The sequence below is a fragment of the Mauremys reevesii genome, linkage group 4 (assembly GCF_016161935.1).
Source record: "Mauremys reevesii isolate NIE-2019 linkage group 4, ASM1616193v1, whole genome shotgun sequence".
NCBI classification, from domain to species: domain Eukaryota; kingdom Metazoa; phylum Chordata; order Testudines; family Geoemydidae; genus Mauremys; species Mauremys reevesii.
Window position 1 is genome coordinate 108879206 of NC_052626.1, and position 20902 is coordinate 108900107.

General features: G+C 44.3%; 1 protein-coding gene across 8 annotated transcripts in view; it reads right to left on the reverse strand.

Moving 5' to 3' along the window:
• Window positions 1–20902, reverse strand: part of BRSK2 (BR serine/threonine kinase 2) — a 470664-nt gene that overhangs the window by 222074 nt on the left and 227688 nt on the right. For all 8 annotated transcript variants that reach the window (XM_039538093.1, XM_039538092.1, XM_039538089.1 and 5 more), the window contains exon 2: window positions 1671–1765. In XM_039538093.1, the coding sequence (XP_039394027.1) occupies window positions 1671–1765 (95 nt within the window). The remainder of the gene's footprint in view (window positions 1–1670; window positions 1766–20902) is intronic.

The window sequence follows — 20902 nt, forward strand, 5'->3', positions numbered from 1 at the left end:
CTACATTTATGTAATAGATGAGATCTCCACTTCCATATGCAATCGCAGCCTATTGAGTACGCAGTGGAGAGCCCTAGTAAGAGAAAGCTCTGTGGGCAGTGATGTGAAAGATTCAGCAGGAAATCACAATACATGGTGTCCTGCAGAGAATAATTTTGCAAACTCGCACAGGGAACGTGGCAATTTTCAGCACTCACCCCTGGAAACAAGGGCCACCAATGCGTTACTCCAGTTTTACACTATAACTGGAGTAACACAACAGTGAATCAGCTCAAAGCAAAGGGATCACTTTGCAGTGCTGGAAGTTCTGCTTTGCCCCCCGCCATGAAATATCAGCGAGATAAATAACATCTTTGATACAAGACACTGCACATTAAAAGGGTCTCACAGTTAACATAAATCTCATGTTAAATACATTCCTTACCAATGTTACTAATTAATCAAAATATTAAAAGTCTAGTTTAATGTTTGCCAGGTGTGCAGTTTGTTCCCTTTTTCAGTTTACTCCTTAGACAATGAAACTAGACTGGGCAGTTGCCCTTAAGTTCTAGTTTTGTCGCCAGTCTCTTTCAGTTCCTGGATTTTGTGGACTAGCACGTGGCCAGTGGAGTTCCCAGTGCAGCAGGTGGTTGAGGGAAATATATCACTGAAATTCCAAAAAACAAAGGCTGAAGATATTTCCATTCATGTGAAGTTACGCTGACCCTCTTTTTTTCATTAAAACTAGTTTGGACCTAACATTAGCAGTGTGCTCCTTCAATCCCCAATTTTCCTTCCATTCCCAGTGAGGTTGTTGTAAACTACTAGTACTGGGAAATAGCTACTAGACACAAGCACACACACAACGAAACTCCCACAGTGACAATAGTGAAAAGATGTATGTGTCTTCCACTAATGTGGAATGTGTCATACGTGGTCAACAATGGACCACAAACTGCACGTACATTGGCCAGATTCACTGCTGGCTTAAACCCAGTGCAATTCTGTGGACTTCAAAGGAGTTGCATTCACTCATGTCAGGGCTGGATTTGGCCCAGCTGTTCATCAAATCAGATAAACAGAACAGCAGGTTTCTTTTCTTTTTGGTATCCAAGATTGCTTAATGGTGTTCGTTTAAGGAGCTGGCTATTATTAGCCTGGGTGCAATTTGTTAAATAAGTTCTCCTGGGAATTAAACCCATTGGGCTAGATCCTTAGATGGTTTAAAATGTCATGGTTCCATCGACATCAATGGAACTATACCAATTTCCACGAGACAAGGATCTGGTGCATTAGATCAGAGAGCAGAATGAAACCATACCACAGAACAGCAGTAAGAACACTCACATAACAGAATAGATGTCCTCACCAATCTCTGAGAGTAACAGGCATCACACACCATCTGGTGGAACTTAGAACTCCAACACATGCGTCTGCCATAGCACAGCCGTAACTGCACTGAGGCTGGCCGTTAATTTTGCTCTTAATTAAAGCACATGCATACTCCTTCTCTTTAATTCTAGCCGCCCCCACCCCTGAATTATTAATTATTATTATTATGCACAGCACAGTCCTAGAACTGACAGGGATGTTTGTTAAACATAATTAAAGATATTAATTTTGCATGGAACAGAAGCCACAGAGCCAAGAACTATACTTTCCCCTCCTCAAATCTCCCATTAGAAAATTACCTTCATTAGCACCGACTCGCTGAGCTTCTCTCTGTTGACAATTTTTATCGCGACCTTTTGACATGTTACACAGTGAACCCCCAACTTCACAAGTCCTGCAGGAGAAACAGAGAGATAGAGAGAGAAAGATGGTTAGAGACATCCCCCGTTAAGCTCTTTGCTGTTAGCATCTTACATGGCAGTTTGGCTATTTATATGCAAATGTTTTTCCATTAGTCCTTCTTACTCCCAGGGAAAAAAAACCCTGTGAATAATGAATAAACTGTAGAAGATCCGGTAGCACTAGGATTTAACCCACGTCTACACTAGGAACGCTTTGAGAGTTTAGCTATATCGGTATACTATACTGGCAAAGCACTTCTAATGCAGACGTAGCTTATACCAGTAAAACTGAGCTTTTGCCAGAATTGCTTATTCCAGCCCCCACTAAGCTTTCCATGTGGAAAGAACACTTGAGCCATTAGGATTGTCTTTCAGCAACATTAAATTCACTTAAATAAAGAAGGGGTAGTGGCTCAAGAGCAGTTCTTCCTATATAATTATGTCTACAGAGGGAGCTTTTGCCAGCACAGCTATATCGGTCAGGGATCATACCTCTTCACTCCACTGATTAACGTAGCTGTGCTGGCAAAATTCCATAGTGCAGACCTGGCCTAAGATCACTTTCAGCTTCTCCCAGTGCTGCCACAATTAATGGGGCTGCCATCTTTCTATTTCAGTCTCTCCTGCTGGACAAAATGGACATTGTGATGCAATGTTATCACAGCATGCAAAAGCATCAACAGGTTCTGATGCAATGTTGCAACCCAATGATGGTTTCCTGACCCAAAATAATTTTCAGGGCAGTTATATGGTCATACATGCAACAGAATGAGGGAATCCCTCTCCGACCATTTATCTAGATGATACCACAACATTTGGGACAGAGACAAACCTAAAAAAATAAAAATAAAACCAACCAGTAACTGGCACTAGGGGTATCAATAGCTATTACAGGCTATAGGTCAAATTCTTCTTTCATTTACAACAGTGCAAATCTGGAGTAACTCCAATGAGATCGCTCAATTTACACTAGCGTCAGACTAGCATTTGTCCCTTTACCTCTCAACTTCCCTTCCATAAAGTACAGTTCTGCTCTGAAAGGTAGCAGCATAAAAATGGCACCTTCTTACTCAACAGATCTACCTCCTGTGTGTGTTCAATCAGATCTGCTTGCGTTAGTGACTAAAATAAGCTTTACTGCTTTACTCCCATCAGCGCTGCAGAGCCAACACAGCTGCAGGAGACTATGCTGGATTCTATTACTTCTTGTGCATCATCAACAGAATTGTCTATTAATTTTGAATCAGTGAGACCTGTGGAACCCAGGGCACTGCACAGGGGGTCACCAAGGGCCAGTTTGGCCTGTAACACCTTTATTATTGCTGATGATGCACAAAATGGAAAGAATCCTGCTTAAGTCTCAGAGCCCAGACTGGGGTTTAGAGTTAGGAGGAAAAATCCATCTTTTTTACTTACAAGCTGAATATAGTGGATTTGGATCCTTGAGAGACAATGAACATGGAGAGGCCTTTTCACAGAGTGTTCATGGCAAACCACATATCCAGATGGACCCATATTAGCTCTTGTCTCAGAAAGATCTGGCCCCAGTGGAGTGAATGGGGGTTCTACCAATGAATCCAATGGTTTGTCCTCAGAGGTATGCCTACTTTTTATATCACTGTAAATCATAATTTTGGAACTGTGAAAGAAATAGAGGTTCTGGGGAAAATACCCTTGAACCCCACCCACCTTTCTAGCTCCCTCCCTCTTCTGCTCATGTTTGTTGGAACTTCTCTTCACACACCACACATCCCGTGTTCAGACTCAGCTGGTCAAGTGCTGACTCGGCACAAAGCAGTTTTACTTTTCAGCCATAACATAAAGGAGTCATAGAAACTAAGAGCTCAGCCATGACAAACCCATTTGAAATTAGGTCCAGCAACAGCCTGCCCACTGCCTTGGGCAACTCCCAGCACCCAGCTGTGCTAGGACCAGACCACAATCCCACATCTAAATTCAGTCTACTCAATAAACTAATAGCATTGCTGGCACCACATTCACCTCTCCCAGCAGCTGCAATGCTACCACTGCTGCTCCTCTTTGGCTCCACTCCTTCGACTGGACAGCGACTCCTTGGCACTACTCACTTGTGGCTATGCACAGATTTACTCTGTGTCCATCGCTTTCCCCTGGCCTCCAATGTGAGGCAGAGCTCTGAATGTCTTTTACAACAAAATATGTATCATGTTTGTATCATCCTTAACTCTCCCCCCCCCATACTAAAATACTCTGGCTTAACTTCCAGTTGTATTCTTTGTAGTTGGATTCCCAGCAGTCCCACCGTTGCAATGGCACAACACTGCATTGTTGCACCATGCAGAACACTGCCTGCGAGAGGTCAGTGAAGGTGACAAAAGGCTAACCTGAAGCAGCAGTGTGCTCCCCTAAGGTACTATACTGAATTGCTGGTACCTTAGATTGCAGGATCTGAATTTAAATGTGTTGTTCACAATTAAAGATGAGATAGAGATTACTTATCTGTAACTGGAAGTTGTGAGTTCCCTATCTGTATCCCACACGTGGGTAAACGTGTGCCACACATCCGAGTCTGGAGATTCTTAGTAAGCAGTGTCCGTTGGCCCACATGTGCACAGTTGTTCTCTTTGTGCTCCAGACAGAGGGCATAAGAGACAGTGCAAGCCAACACCTCTCCATTTCCTCTTCTTGCCACGAATCAGATAAGATCCGAAGCAGAGGGGAAGGAGTGGCAGGTAGTGGAATACAAATAGGACCCATGCATCTCAAGAACTACCAGTTACAGGTAAGTAACCTCCATTTCTTCTTTGAGGGCTAGTCCCGGTGTGTATTCCACATGTCGATGCCTGACAAGCATATACAGACTGGGGCTGGGTGGGTAGATGCAAGGATGCAGTCAGTAAAGATGCTTGAAGAACTGCAGTCCCTACAGCCACATCTGCAGAGGAAGCCTGAACTAGCACATAATATTTTGTGAATGTGTGAATGGAGCTCCAAGTAGCTGCACTGCACATGCCCAGTATCGATACCTCCTTTTGGGGGAGGGATATGCGCTAATTGGTAGCGCACAATGATGCGCGCAGAAATCCATTCAGAGATTCTCTACGAAGATATCACTTGTCCTCGTAACCTTTCTGCTATAGTGACAAATAATCTGGGTGATTTTCTCATTGGTTTGGGCCTTTGCAGGTAGAATGCCAGGGCTTGTCTGACATCCAGAGAATAAATTCCTTTCTCATCAACAGATGCATGGGGGCTTGGGAAGAAAACCAGTAAATGGATAGGTTGGTTGACATGCAATTTAGAAATTACTTTAGGGAGTAACTAAGGATGATGGTGAAGAGAGTCTTTCTCCTTGTGAAAAATGGTGTATGTTGGGTCAGCATCTTGCTCACCATTCTGGTCAAAGTAATAGCAACTGAAAATGCAACCTTCATGGAAAGGTGGGACAGAGAGGATGTGGCCAAAAGTTCAAATGGTAGTCTGGTACCTATTGGCAGGATGAGACGGAGGTCAGATTGACCACTGGCAGGAAGGGCCTGACTGGGCCTTTCAGGAATCTAACTGTTGTTGGGTGAATGAAAATGGAATACCTGTGTACTGAGCCTGACTACTGTGAGATTGACCCACAGTGAGCTAATGGAAAGACCTGAATTCTTCAATGGCAGAAGATAATTTAAAACAGCTGGGACAGGGCCGCCCAGAGGATTCATGGGGACTTCGTCTGCGGGTCCCGGGGCGGAAGGACCCCCCGCCATGGGTCTTTGGGGCACAGCAGGAGGGGGATCTGTCCTGATTACAGTTCTAGGCTCCACTCCTAAGCTCGTGTCTGGAGGCTGATGTACCTGGCGGTCTTCCTGGCCCAAATCAGAGGCAGGTCTCATGGCCTTCTCCATAAGGTGTTTCCTCAAACTTAGGCTCACAAGCTGTGTGTGTTTGCAGGGGAAATGAGTGGCAAATGCTGCACTTTGCTGAGATATGTGTTCGCACAGAAAGGAGAGGAAGCATTGGTGCTTGTCACTCACAGAGAAGGAGCAAGGACAAGAGATGCAATTCTTGAGCCCCGGGACTCTGGGCACAGTCCCAGTCTGTGGGGAGGGACTCCCTGAAAGGGGAGAAACTAAGCTAAATTAACTATAAACTACTATATCACAACTTTAGCCATGCTAAATATTAAAGCTATTTATAATATATACTTACAGGCTAAGAAAGAAGCTGGAGACATCTGTGAACATAGAGGATTTTGACTCAGGCCAGCAGCAATAAGAAGGAACTGAGAGGCATCAGCCCACATTGCCTCTTATGCCCTTGGTCTGGAGCCCAAGGAGGGCAACAGTGCATATGTGGGACAACAGACACTGCTTACTAAGAATCTCCAAACTCGGGCACATGGCACACATGCGTACGCATGTGGAAAACACATAGGGAACGGCACTCAAAGAAGAATGTTCATTTCTGGTCTATATTACCTTGCACCTTCCCAATCTATCAATTAAATTTCCCTTGTCCTCAGCCATACATCTTGACAAGACAAAACAGGGCCTTTGATTGTAAACAGGAGATGACATCATATTGGATAGGCAGGTTTCTCTGGCAATGAGACAGAAGTGGTACCTGGACCCAGGGCTAAACAGTGTCACAATGTCCAGTGCCTCTGCCTGGCCATGAACTTGTCAGACAAAGTCAAAAGCTCAGGCTTAACCATCACATCTACCCCGTTAATAAATGTTAAACACTGAGAAACACTACATGCCTGTAGAAACCAGACAATGAGCCGGATTGTACTTTCACACTGGTTTCACATTGGGTTAACTTCACTGACTTCAAGGAATGGCTCAAGATTTACATTGGCGTAACAGGGAACAGAACTAGGCCTTACATATTTGAGATGACTGGAATTTCTCTCTCCCTCCAAGCCAGGTAGAGAGAGGACAACATTCTCAAGGGCTCTCAATACAGCACCTTTTTCCATCCCCAAATTCACTTAACTGTGTATATTTGAAAAAGAAAAATTAAATCTTTCCTTCTGATTTTTGCTTGCCAATGTTACACAATGGCTACGAGCAAGAGACAGAGAGTGTGTGTGTGAGGGGCCTGCTAGTGGCTAGTCCACGTAAAGGATAAGAGCCTACTACTGCTAGTAGTTAAGCGAGTTGCGCTTTTAGTTCAAGCAGTAAAAGCTCATGCTTTCGAGCTGAAAAGTCCTGGCTGCTATCCTTCCTGATAACCCATAGTGGGGAGTTGTTAAACAGAGGTGGCTTGTAAGGGGATTTGAACATCTGTGCATGTCAGATGTTTAGGATGAGCTTCTTCTGCCACACAGTGTGCATAATGTGCTAGGTGTGTTATTTTCCCTCTTGTGGCTAGTCTAGGGGATGAGAACCAAATAATGCAAATTAACTAAAGGAGTTACTCCTGTAGCTGAAGTGATAGAGATCTGTGATTTGGAGCAGAGGATCCAGGGTTCTATCCTTCCTAATAGGCCATGGCAGAGGCGTTGTTATAAAAGCCCTGAGTTGATTTCTGTTCAGTTCTCACTCTACAGTAAAATGAGCTAGTTCTTAGGACTCTGAGTTAAAGGAGTTCATTAATTAAAAGTCTGTTTGTATAACACTTTGGAGGTGCAAAGTAGTCCATACATTCTGGCCAGCCACTGGTGTAGCTGCACCAGTGCAATCTCTAAGGTAGACAGGATGCTGTAATTTGCACTGGCACAGCGTATCCAGGATTTAAACAGGAGCAAGATGCACCTGTGCAAATTATGCCTTTGCCAGTCTATCTTTAGGGTTTGAGCCAGTGCAGCTATGCCAGTAGCAGAAACCCCCAGTGTAGTAGTAATCAGTGTTTTATTACAGAGCCCCTGCAGAGCCAGAGATCACTGTGGGAATCAAGGAAGTGAAAATAAAATGTTTACATAATGATTCATCTGAACATCCCACCCCCATACTTTGCTCCCTCCTTTCTCACTGACAAAGGGACTGCCACTTTCTATCCCTGGGTACCCAGGAGCTCTGATGTATCAACATCCAGGGTCTACAAAATGGGCTGCTAAAGATGAGGATTTGATATGCAGACATTTGGTAATTTGTCGGGCTACCTTTGGCCTCAGCTTCACCAGGAATGAAGCCCTCTTATTTCAGGTTGGGGGCAGAAGGAAGGGAGTGAGGGGAGCTATCATCATCTTTTCATTTATAATTAAAAGCCATAAACTGAAAATTCATAAGAGCATGTTGCTGTTTTCTACCCAGCAGAAAGAAAGAAATCCACCGATGATACAAGGGAAAGGCTGACCGGAGAACAAGTGAGGGGAAATATCTTTGCCCTTCACATCCTAATGCTACAGTGTCCTACTGACAAGCCTCTGGTTAAATCTTAAGCCTAGGGGTGAACTTGAGCTGTTAATCGGAGTTAAAAACTGAGATGCTCTGTCCTCTCTGCTATTCTAACCTGAGTTAGCTAACCCAAATTAAGAACACACTCTTTTTCAGTGTACAAAACCCCATCTATATGGGATTTAGTGCAGTCGGCTGCTCCTTTACTGTTCAAGCCAGAGCAGGATTTAAGGATAACTTAGGCTTGATTGCCAACTTCTTTACGCCTTGCATAGTCATTTATATCAGTACAAAGTGAGTATAAACCCTCACCGGTTCAGAATGGTGATTTTTGCACAGGTGTAAATGACGACACAAGGTGCAAGGCAGCGGAAAATAAGGTCCCCTGTGTAATGTGTTAACCTAGGAGCTAGTGAACCAGAGAAAAGCACAGGGTCTTTCTGTGGCCATTAGCCCCACTTCTGTTTACTGTGAGAGACACTCCAGGAGTAATAGGGCAGTTATTTTTTCAGTCCTATCCAAACCTTGGCCTCTCCTGAGGATGCCAACAGGAGGCAAATTATCTTTTGGGAAGGGGTCAAGTAAAGATCATGAATCAAGAAGTAACGTTGTCCTTTAAGCATTGTATTTATGGTACATTCTGTGTTGATGCACGAGTTCTCCCGTTCTTCCAGTGTTACAGGAAACTTCATGTGTGTTTCATGGTTCTGATTTTTTGAAAAACTACTATGTAAATGAGTGCATTATAAACATAAATAGCAATTTAGTTAAATTACTCCCCACTAATTAAGGGAGATGTGTTCAGATCTCTGGGATCATAAAATGAATCAATGCTGTATTTGTAAATACTGATAATTGCCTGTAATGGGAAGACCTAGCGGGTCTTAAATTGCTGAAAAGATTTTAAATAATTTGATTAAAAAAAGATTACCTATAAAATGAACACTGTCCATACTGTCCATTTCTTCAAATCTAAACGGCTGTGAGCAATCCCCAATTAGGAGCCAATTCTGGGAGCTGTTTTAGATGCCCGCTCGGTGACCTGTCTGCCCAATTGGTTTTTAATGTTTTTTCTAATTGTTGGGAAGTGCCCTCAGCATACACAGGGCATTATTGTACCTTTTAAATCTTTGGTCAAGATAATCAGCTAATATAAATGAGCATAGCTTCACCAAAGTCAATAAAGATGCGCCCATTTATATCAGCCAAGACTCCATATGTGCATATTTGTTTTTAATATCACTTAATTTTTTCAGAGCTTTTGGACAGTTTGGTTTACTTAGCTCAGGGCCATTATATCCAGTACCAAGTTAGTGGAGAAGAACGGGACACTTTAAAATATGGCCCTGTAGTACTTTAAGTGCTAGCACTGTTAAAATGAACTAGTTTATTATTAACTGCCAGTAACCATCTCTCTAGTGGCGACTAAGTGGATAAAAATGCTTTTTTGTGCTAGATAATTTCTGGCACATGAATTGGCACAAATGCTCGACAGTATATTCAGAGAAGCAATACATAAACAACTTTTAAGTTCCTGGAAACTCTAAATGAAACGCCAAAGCCCAAAAGCTACATATGGCCACAGGGTTGAGCACTTCATGGCTGCTGGAAACAGAGTCAAATCCCAACCTCACCAACACTTAGCAAACTGGCAAAACTTAGACATAACTGACCAAATCCAGCATGTCAATACTCAGTTCTTACTCAGGCAAAATTCTGCCTGATTTCAATGGGAGTTTTGTCTGAGTAACATATGAGTAAGGACCTTCAGATTTGTGCAGTGTGTCCAGAAAGAGGCAATAGAAATAAAAAGTTCTGGTCATTATGAAATGCTCTGGCAACTACTTTAGGGAGGGTTATTTGAATGTTGAGAGGATCCGTGCTATTCCATATTGAGAAGCACTGGTGGGCTTGCTCAAATCCATATGGGACATCTATCAGTATCTCAAAGCTCACACAAAATCTTGCTCAGTTGCCACTCTGCTTTGGAGAAACCCAAAGACTGGAAATGCAGGGGGAAGAAAAAGGGACTCAAGGGTTAAAAACAATCATTCAAATTGCTGCAGATAATGAAAATCAGGAAATGCTGACACTAGGTATTGCCAGCACAGTGGGTCTGCTCGCTGCCCTGCCTAGTCAGCAAAGGCAGCAGCCAGAGAGGCTCTGTCTCATACCTTATACCTAGCTTGTACATCCTGGGCACGTGGGATGAGAATGAGGGAAGAGAATCAAGAATCAGATCAGATGAATGTACTAAGGGGCCCTGGCTACATTCCAGACAATAGTATCCTGCTCAGCTGAATTATCACTTAGGAGTCTGTCCAGACTAAAGATGTTGCTCTTGTTTTAATTTTAGTAAACTAATTGCAAATGCTAATGTAGATACTCCAGGACACAAATGTTTGTGGTTTACCTCAGGGCTCAGCCTAGCACTGGCAATGAATTAGTCCGAGTTAAAACTAGAGCAAAAACTACATTAGGCACACCCCAATGAGTCCTATTTTCACAGGCGCCTCAATATGGCTCTGAAAGTCTGCATGTGTGATCACCTGGGTGTGCACTTTTCAAGCACTAAAACCTGTGCATATAAAATGATAGAATTTACATATCCATATAAACTGGGATTTGCTTTTGTAAATCCTGTCAGGTGTTCCTGACTGAAAAGTACACGCACAGATATTTACACAGATCTACATGCCCCAAAACAGACCGTTTCTGAAAATGAAGACCTAAAAGCAGCAAACAAAACTATTCACACACAGTTAGAAGAAGCTGGGGAAAATGTTTATCAAAGGTGAGATTTCTACCCCTACCACAAATATCTTCAGCCACTACGGCTTCTTTGGGGTTAAATCAACTCAGTTTCACCAGATGGCAACACTGACTTCAATGGAGTCACTTAGGATTTACACTGATGTAACAGGGATTAGAATTTGGCCCACAGCGACTCAATTTCCACAGCTGTAAAATAAGGATAATACTTACTTACCTATCTCGCAAGGATTCTAGGGGGATTAATTGATTAATCCTTATAAAGAACTTTGAAAAAAAATCTAAAGCCCTGTGTAAATTCTAAGTATTATTACGAGCAAAACTGCATCTAAAATACAATTCTGAAAAGAAACATCTATTTCATTTTTTGTGAACAGCTCCTATTTCATTCACCACGTTTTTCTGGTCCGTAACTTTATGCTTCTTCACAGTACATTTCCTATTTTCATAGCTGCATTTGCAATAAGTTTGTGTCAGAGCATCTTGCTTATGGAAAACAATAATTGTTCTTAATTACTCAGTCCCCTCATTGAGCAGATGTTTATTTTTCTATAGCAATTGTTATCTCTAATTATTGTCTTTAAAATAAACACAGTCTTATATCAAGTGACATACAAATTATATGGTGTCAGTTTATAATTAGAAGTGGGGGGTGTGGCGGTTTAATCTATAAATCTAAACAGATGTGGATGGAGGTACCCTGCTCTGTAATGAAGTAATTTGACCATGAGCTGTTCTACAAAGATTCCACGGCTGGAAGGCTGTTCTAAGAAGCCTGTGCAATGACTGCTTCTAAATTGAATAAACTGTAATTACAGTAGGAGTAAAGCCAGAGTTCAAATTTTCAGCATGAGCATGGAGGGAGCTGCTCTTCAATGCCAGGATTCACACTTCCTGGCTCAGAACACAATGGGGAGGCATATATCAAATCACTACAGCCTGGATTCACTCTCTTAGGACTCAGAGCCGGGCTGGGGCGGTGAGGGGAGAACACACATTAGCTCACTAATGCTAGGTTTCACACTGTGTGCTGTGGAGATGATGGTGGGACATCCTCCAAGCAATGCAGGATCAAGACACACAGAACTGAGAACGGCTATAGTGATTTTTATCTTGGTCTCTTGCTTATAATATTTTGCATATCAGTACTTCTTGCAAACCCTTTGCATCAGCTGCATGGAGTAGAGAATGTGACTGAGGAGTTCCTTTGACATGCTGCCTTCATCAACTTCACACATGCACATGTCCAAAGTGGGCTTTTATTTCAGAACAGCTCTTCATTCCCTCACAAAACACTTGGGAAACTATGCTTTGCTGCCACTGGAGAGACACAGGTGGCAGCTTCCAGAAGACATGTGTGAAAACGCCCAGCCAAAGCTCCTCATGGACTAGAGGAGAGGACAGTGGCTTCATTTTTTAATTAAACAGATATAACAACATTACAGAGCTCTTCATGGCTGCAATAGTGAAAACTGCCTTTTTCACAGCTCTGGATGAATCCTGGGAAAACTCTGCCTCTGACCCCAATTTGCCAGCCCCAGAAGCTGAGAGAAAAGAAAAGCCAGCATGGCTCCCATCCTGCCTGTAGCAGCCAGATCTATGCACCTCCTTGAAGAAACCTCCTTGAGATCAAAGTCCACCTCCAGACCTCATTAATCCATTACCAGTAGGTGCCTGAGTACAGCTATTCTCAAACACAAGGGGAAGTGGTAGGAGGTACAGAAGAGCCCTGACTGTCTATCCCTCATAAGATAGCTTTTAAAAAAGGTCAGTGTAATTAGGTAGCATCTGGGTAATGAGCCATGCTGTCCTATCTTGGTCTAGTGATCCATTGAGGAGGACTGATGCTCCAACGCAGTGGGTATCAACCAGGGACCCGGGGCCTCTTGTGGGGCTGCAAGCAGGTTTCAGGAGGGATACCAAGGAGGGCTGGCATTAGACTTGCTGAAATGGCAGAAAGCCATAGCCCCACCACATGGGGCTGAAGCACAGGGCCCGATGCCCTGTCACCCAGCGTTGAAAGCTGAGTAGCTTAGCTTCGCAGGACCCCCTGTGGCATGGGGCTCAGGCAATTGCCAGGCTTGCCACCCCATAATGCCAGCCCCGGCTTTTATATGCAGAAAAATAGTTGTTGTAGCATGGGTGGGCCATGGAATTTTTATAGCATGTTGGGAGGGGGGTTCAGAAAGAAAAAGGGTGAGAACCTCTGCTCTAACAAGGAGGGAACATCATGGGGCGAGGTGGGAGGGAGACAGTGGGGCACAGATTGTTCTTCATATCTTTATTGAATTGATGTTTTAATCCTGTTTCCTTTGTTCATTTCTCATGTTCTCTGCTACCTCCCCCCATCCCCCACATTTCTTCCATCTTTCCTGTGTGTGGCTCCCTCATGACAAAGGGCCTCCTGCATTTCAGGGACTTGCCTTATATTTTCTTTGCGTGATTCGCTATCCATGAGTCTAATGATGTCGTCCTAGGCCTTATTGTTACACTCAGGGGCAGCTCCAGGCCCCAGCACGCCAAGCGCGTGCTTGGGGCAGCAAGCCACTGGGGGAGCTCTGCCGGTCGCCGCGAAGGCGGCAGGCAGGCTGCCTTCGGCAGCTTGCCTGCGGAGGGTCCGCTGGTCCTGCGGCTTTGGCGGACCTCCCGCAGGCGTGCCTGCGGAGGGTCCGCTGGTCCCGTGGTGGACCTCCCGCAGGCATGCCTGCGGGAGGTCCGCTGAAGCCACAGGACCAGCAGACCCTCCGCAGGCAAGCCGCCGAAGGCAGCCTGCCTGCCGTGCTTGGGGTGGCAAAATGCCTAGAGCCACCCCTGGTTACATTAGCCCCACTCTTCTCAAAATGGCCAGAATGTTCTTCATCCTGCAAGTACTTGCACAGGGCACAACAGAGTTGTGCAACTCATGGCCTTGGGCACAACATGGCAAGGGCAGTTTTTTATGCTCCAGTGCAAATGTGAGTGCAGGATATACCTGACACATGTCAGGGTCAGCACTAGAGAGGCTTGACCTTGCACAGCAGAGGTAAGGAACACTGAGTACAAGCATCAAACGTAAGAAGCAGGATGGGGAGCACCGGGGATCCAGATTCTAAATCTGGGACTAATCCAGCACCCACTCATGTCAATGGAAAGCCTCCCACTGCCTTCAGTGGACTTTGGCGCAAACACCTGTTGAGAGCACCACAGTGCGGTCCCCCGGTTACTGGCAGGAGACATGGCCAAAGACGAGAGAACACAGCTATTTGTCTTATTTGTATGATTATGATTAATGTGTCTTTCCAGACTCACCTATCTTCCATCCACACTTTGTCCCTTTTTACCCTGTGCTCTTGAGCGTAAGGGAGTAGGTGTGGCAAGGAGAATGAGACTTACTATTGGTCTGTGGAGATGATTACATCTAGCACTTAACGTAACTCAGTAGTGCCCATCATATTAGCTGTCGCTTAGTTGGATGGACCATTTAAGGGCAATGCTTGGGACAAAGGGGTGAGATGCACCAAGTTTATCTGGTAGGAACAAGCTGGGAACCTTTCAGCATCTCACTAGCCTGTAATAATACATGCAGGAGTTTTAGTCCATTAGCAGATATTCCTTTAAAAGGATTTCCCCAGCAAGTGGGGTTTATGTACTCAGCACAGGGAACCTTTACAGGTAATTAGCTAACAAGTTCATTTCATTGTCAATTTCACCAACCTGCCAGGTTCAGTTGCAGCACAGAGGGAAAGCCTGGGCTTTAGGGTGGGATATTCTTGTAAAAATAGGAGAAGTGCTTGACCATAATCCATTTCCCATCTTCGGTGTCAGGATCCCAAGTTCCCAGAGAGTAGGGTGACCAGACAGCAAATGTGAAAAATCGGGACGGGGGTAATAGGAGCCTTTATAAGATAAAGACCCAAAAATCAGGACTGTCCCTATAAAATCGGGACATCTGGTCACCCTACCAGAGAGTAAAAAGCTGCCAGTAATGGATGTGCCCAGGTACACTGCAAACAGGGTCTGAAAATTATCTGCTTCCCATCTCACATTTTCATGGGCCCTCATCTTTCCAACCCCACAACCAGCTGGGCAATTTAAGAGTATAATGTTTATTCTATGCATCAAGCATAGAGATCAAACCTCATGATTCAATGTCATCACACACAGATGTAATGTTACATTATCTCAGGTTTTCAGGACAAAGAGGTTGCAACCTAAAAGGGAACCCTATCAAAGTTTCTAGGCTGAGATTTTTTTTTTTTTTAAAAGGCCTAAGTTAGGCCTCCGCTATTTAGACCATATTTAGCCACCAGAGACTGCAGCATCCCCTCTCAAAACCCACCTCTTTAAAAAGAGACTCATAGACTATACTGACTTTCACACTAAATAAAGACATACAATAAATAAAAATGAAAGTGTACCACATATGCATAAGTGACAGCCATGTGACAAATTGAGGAGCCACATAATATATGGCAAAGCCATGATACATTTATTTACCATGAACCTTTGATCACTTCACATGCCCTTTACCCATTAATCAGACTCCACTTGGATTTAGCATTCTGAAGCCATGAGCAACTTCCAACAGCTGAATTTCGCCCCCAAAAAATTACCCCTTCCTGAGACCTAGAATTGCCAAGATTCAATCCTGCACAAGTGACTGTTTTTTCTATACCTAAAAATGTTATCACTTTAATGGCTAATACCTTGTGGCTTTACAGAGCTAGAAACAGGAGCTTCATCCCAATGGAAGAGGATGATTCCCAGCTTCCCTAAGGGACCTGACACCTCTTCTTACCTAGAAATGGCCAGAGAGATTGGCCTTTACAAGTGTGACATTTTTGAGATATAGAAAAGTTACTCTGGGTGATATTTAGACATTTATATAGGTTCCTCTGAGTCCTACACTGCTGAACTCACAGTAACTAAGGCATCTGGGTTTATAGGCGGAAGGCTAAAAGAAATAATCCCAATGCAATTTTGAAATCTCTCTAAAATCTTCCTAAAATAACATATGTGGTATATAAATAATACATGAAGGCATAGGTTGATCATCATTCATTTGAGATAACCTGAATAATTCAGTTGTGGCTCGGCCACTCGTGAGCAATGCACCCATCTCAAACTCAAGCCAATAAACCCTTTATAGCACACTCGGCCTAGGTGTTACGACAGTACCAATAAATAATAATGATAACCCCCTAAGACTATAAATTAAATAGAACAATGTAAGGAAAATCTTCACTATCACAGCCCTCTAGACACAAGTATTAGTTGCCTGAGTGACTGCATCATTATATTGTCTTTTCCTCACTCTTCCCATCTCTGACTGCTCTCTGTGTTATCGCCACCTGTTCTTGACTTGTCTTAGGTTGAAAGCTCAGTGGGGAAAGAGAATCTGCCTTTAGTGGTTTTCTGGGGCACCATGTAATCATATGGCTGTGTAATAATAAATAATAATAATAATATAAAAAACCAGACTTTGCCTCTGACTCAGTTTGGGACCTTGAGAAAGTCATTTAATTTTTCTGTGCCTTAGTTTCCCACCTGTAAAACTGGGATAGCAATATTTGCCTATCACAGAATGACGTGAGACATAATTAGGATCTGACTCCTGTCCTCATTTAAGACATCAAGAGATATAGTGTTTGCTTCAACGGGACCCAGGGTGGGGCTTCATGTTTGTAAAGCTTACAATGCTGTGTCAGTGCAAAGTATTGTTGTGTAAAGTATTTACAATGAGATGCACAGTCAGTACAGCCCCAATTCGGTTAGGTACTTAATTGCCTCCAATGGGACTACTCACATGCTTAAAGTTAGACACATGCTTAGGTAACCTGGTGAATCAATGCCTAAATCAGGAAGGGAGTAGGAAAGAAAAAAACCTGGGGCTAAAACAGAACTGGCTCTTTAATGTAAGATCTACTTTCACTTTAGTTCATTCTAAGATTCCACAACCTGGAGAGTTTTCTTTAAATACAGCTGCAGATACCCTAACACTAGGTTGTATGTCTACACTACCAGATTAGTTCGATTTAACTTAATTCAAATTTGTGGAATCGGCCTTACAAAGTCAAATTTGTGTGTCCACACTAAGGACACTAATTCGACTTTGTGACTCCCCCCAACGGGGCAAGCGTCGACATTGGAAGCGGTGCACTGTGGGAAGCTATCCCGCAGTTCCCGCTGCCCATTTGAATTCTGGGATTTCCCCACATAGCATCTATGCTATGAACAAAATGCCAAGTACCATAAGCTTACTTTGCTGGGTTTCTGAATCTATGCCTGGGTGTCAATGCATGCTGGGGGGAAATGCATGCTGGGGGGAAAAATGTGTCGAGGGTGGTCTTGGGTAACTATCATCATTCAACGTGCTTTTGGACGTCTCAAGGGGAGGAGCTTACTGACTCGCTCGGATCTCAGCGAAACCAATATCCCCATTGTTATTGCAGCTTGCTGTGTGCTCCACAATCTCTGTGAGAGCAAGGGGGAGACCTTTATGGCGGGATGGGAGGTTGAAGCAAATCGCCTGGCTGCTGATTACGCTCAGCCAGACAGCCGTGCAATTAGAAGAGCCCAGCGGGAAGCGCTGTGCATCCGGGAGGCTTTGAAAGCTAGGTTCCTCAGTGAGCAGGGTAACCTGTGACTGTTCAGTTTCTTTACAGAGAAGCTGAACCTGCCCCTGCTTCAGTTACTGTTGACTTTCTTCTACGGTTACATACCCCGTTCAACACACGTTTCCCCCCTTCCAACACACGTTTAAAAATAAAGTTAATGGAACATTGTTAATTAACAACGTTTTCTTTATTAATGAATTCGCGTTAAAGGGTTGAAACAGGGACGCAGACTGTGGTGGGTAGGGTGTGCAGTGATGTTAACACCGCTTCTACACTCGAGGAATGATAGGCTCCTGCTCCTAGAGCGGTCTGCAGTGCCGGATTGGTTGTTTCAACGGAGCCTGCCATCCCTCCTTTTCGGGACTCTGTGTGCGGGGGCTACGTGACCTTGTGGCGGGGGAGGTTACAGATTCCCCTGCTGCGTGGCTCTGTGGTCCGGGACAAGGACCGCTGCATAAGTTCTGTAACTGCCCTCCCATGCCACAAAGTCATGTACCCCCCACCCACACAGAACATGGAAAACACCTCCCAGACAGACCAGGGTGCCTACTGACTGCACTGTGTGTGTGACCTGCTGTTGATCCTGACCCTGTGTCTGTACCCTGGTAAAGGTGACTGTCCTATGCAATTAACAACCCCCTTCCCCTCCACCTTCACAGACAGTCTTCTGTAGAAAAACTTGACGGAAATAGTAATTAACAGCAAACTACTTTTAATAATCAACTACACAGTTAGGGGATGAAACTGGGATTGGGGCTTCGGTGAGCCAGGAAGGGAAGGACTTCTCAACATTTAGGGAATGAGGGCCTTCTTGTATTTGTGCACTCTGCAGGGATGCAGTGACAGTTTTCACGGCCCCTATCGCCCCTCCTTCTTGTTACTTTGGGTGAGGGAGGTTTGGGACTTTGTGGCGGGGGAGGGCGGTTGCAGATACAGTGCAGGGGGGCTCTGTCCTCCTGCCTACGGTCCTGCAGAACATCCACAAGACACCAGAGCGTGTCAAATTTTCCCTGGGCATTTCCTGTGTGGCTGGTCAGAACATCCAAGCTCGGACTGCTGTCCAGAGCGTCAACAGTGTGGTGCACTGTGGGATAGCTCCCGGAGCTACTAAGGTCGATTTCCGTCCACACATAGCCTAATTCGACATAGCCATGTCGAATTTAGCGCTACTCCCCTCGTCGGGGAGGAGTACAGAATTCGAACTAAAGAGCCCTCTAGGTCGAACTAATTAGCTTCCTGGTGTGGACAGGTACATGGTTAAGTCGAATTAACACTGCTAAATTCGACATAAACTCCTAGTGTAGACCAGGCCTTAGTTTAAACCCAGAACAAATTCAAGCGTACCATTCATTTGGTAGTCACAGAACCAATGAGATCTCCCACCCCCTTTCAACCCTCCAACAAGTGAAGATTTTTAAATTCCAATCTAATTAATATCACAACAAGGATGGCATTCCCCAGAATTGGAAATCTCTTGAGGTAGGAGAGGAGGTTTGGTACTGAAGACTCCTATAAAAAAGCCAGAGGATGCACTCTTCACAAAATGAGGCCGGCCACTTAACACTTCATCCAATGGGCTCGCTGCTGATATAGCCTGCTGTGCCATTCTGACTTCTCTTAATCCCCCACGGATAGATCCCTAACAGGAATTGCACCGACTGCAGAGATGCTGCTCTTTAGTAATGACCCAAGAGAAAATGTGGCTATGCTGCACCTGCATCTATGCTATGAACAAAATGCCAAGTACCATAAGCTTACTTCGCTGGGTTTCTGAATCTACGCCTGGGTGTCAATGAGGTGCAGGATTTGACTCCAAAACCTAGTTAGGTGCCCAATCCATCTCCCACATAATTCAATGGAAAGATTCCCATTGACTTCAAATCAGTTCTTTATCAGTACTAGAGAGGCACCTGAGCCCCCCTGTCAGGGCAAGAATGTTACAAAGTAGAGAATGGCCTCCATCAAAGCCCTGGATCCAAACAGCTTCCTTGATCTTTGGGGAAATTTGGAACCAAATCCACACTCTACAGCTGAGGCCATCTGTTTCTAACTGGGATCGTTCCTGCACCAAGTAGGAAAAAGTCACTTTATCAATGCAAGGAACAATCATTAAAAGCATCAGGCTTATCTACAACTCTAGTTCTTCCCCGATAAAAAAATCAATACTAATAACAAGACAGCAGTGATGAGAGCCCTGGGCCTGATTCGCCTCTTGCTGACAACAGTTTTATATTGGTGTCATTCCACTGATTTATGTGAAGTTACTCCTGCTTTATGCTGATGTATGTGAGAGGAGAATCAGGCACAGGGCTGGCTTAAGGCAATCCAAGGCCTAAAGCCCACCACTGCATGGGGCCCCCACGTAGTTCCCTCTTACTCAGTAGCCCTGCCCCCATGCTATGATCCAGTCTCTACTTGGAGTAGCAATGGCAGGGACCTCTTTCTCCCAAAGAGGCAGGGAAAGCAGCATGGGGCCCACTTCATTTTCCTCAGGAGCAATAGGAGTCCCTTCTCCATACGTAGAGATGCCTCCAGCATTTTTCTCAGAAGCCAGTGTGTATCTGCTTAAAGGGTAGGTCAAGCCCAATGCACTCTTCTCCTGCCATACAGAGTCCTCTTCTGGGGTGGTGATGTCCATTGCATGGACAGTTCACACCTCTCAGAGTCAGTTTCAGGCTCTCTGCAGAATCAGGCAGACATCACTGTATCAGTTACACCTGGTTAGGGTGACCAGACAGCAAATGTGAAAAATCAGGACAGGTTGTGGAGGGTAATAGGAGCCTACATAAGAAAAAGCCCCCAAAAATCGGGACTGTCCCTATAAAATCGGGACATCTGGTCACCCTACACCTGGTTCATATTTTCAAGTTTTTGTTTGCAACCTTGAAGCTAGAAACATATATATTTTTAAATGAATCCTGAGTTTCGGATGCAATCACATGACTCCGGGAGCTAGATCCCCAGGCATCAGCCTATAGAGTCTTAATCCAGCCATGATCAGGCTCACTGATCTTTAAATGCCTTACGTCCTTCCTGCTCCTCTCTGGCAGACTGAATTAACTATACTGAACCAGGTTGCGAGGCTAGAGCCCCCATGACACAATTGTAAAAGATGTTTTTTCTCATCCCATGGGATTCTCCTCCATACAAAGAGCAGGAAAGCCAAAATACTGTGTTCTCACAATTAGATCACAGACCAAAAAATAATACAATATCTCTATGACTTGGGGAGAGGAAAGAACTGAAACCCAAAATCCAGTTTACAAAAGGAAAGCTACTGAAAAAGGATTAAAGGTCAAAACAATCAGACTATTCTCATTTGAATGAACAGCAAAAACAGGCATGTCACCCACCCCCGCAACTTCCAAATGTACTGTTTTTAACTTGGGAGTCATGGTTTGGGTCATAGTGTGGAAGGCATCTGTCGCTGTAGAGGCTGGGAACAACAAAAACT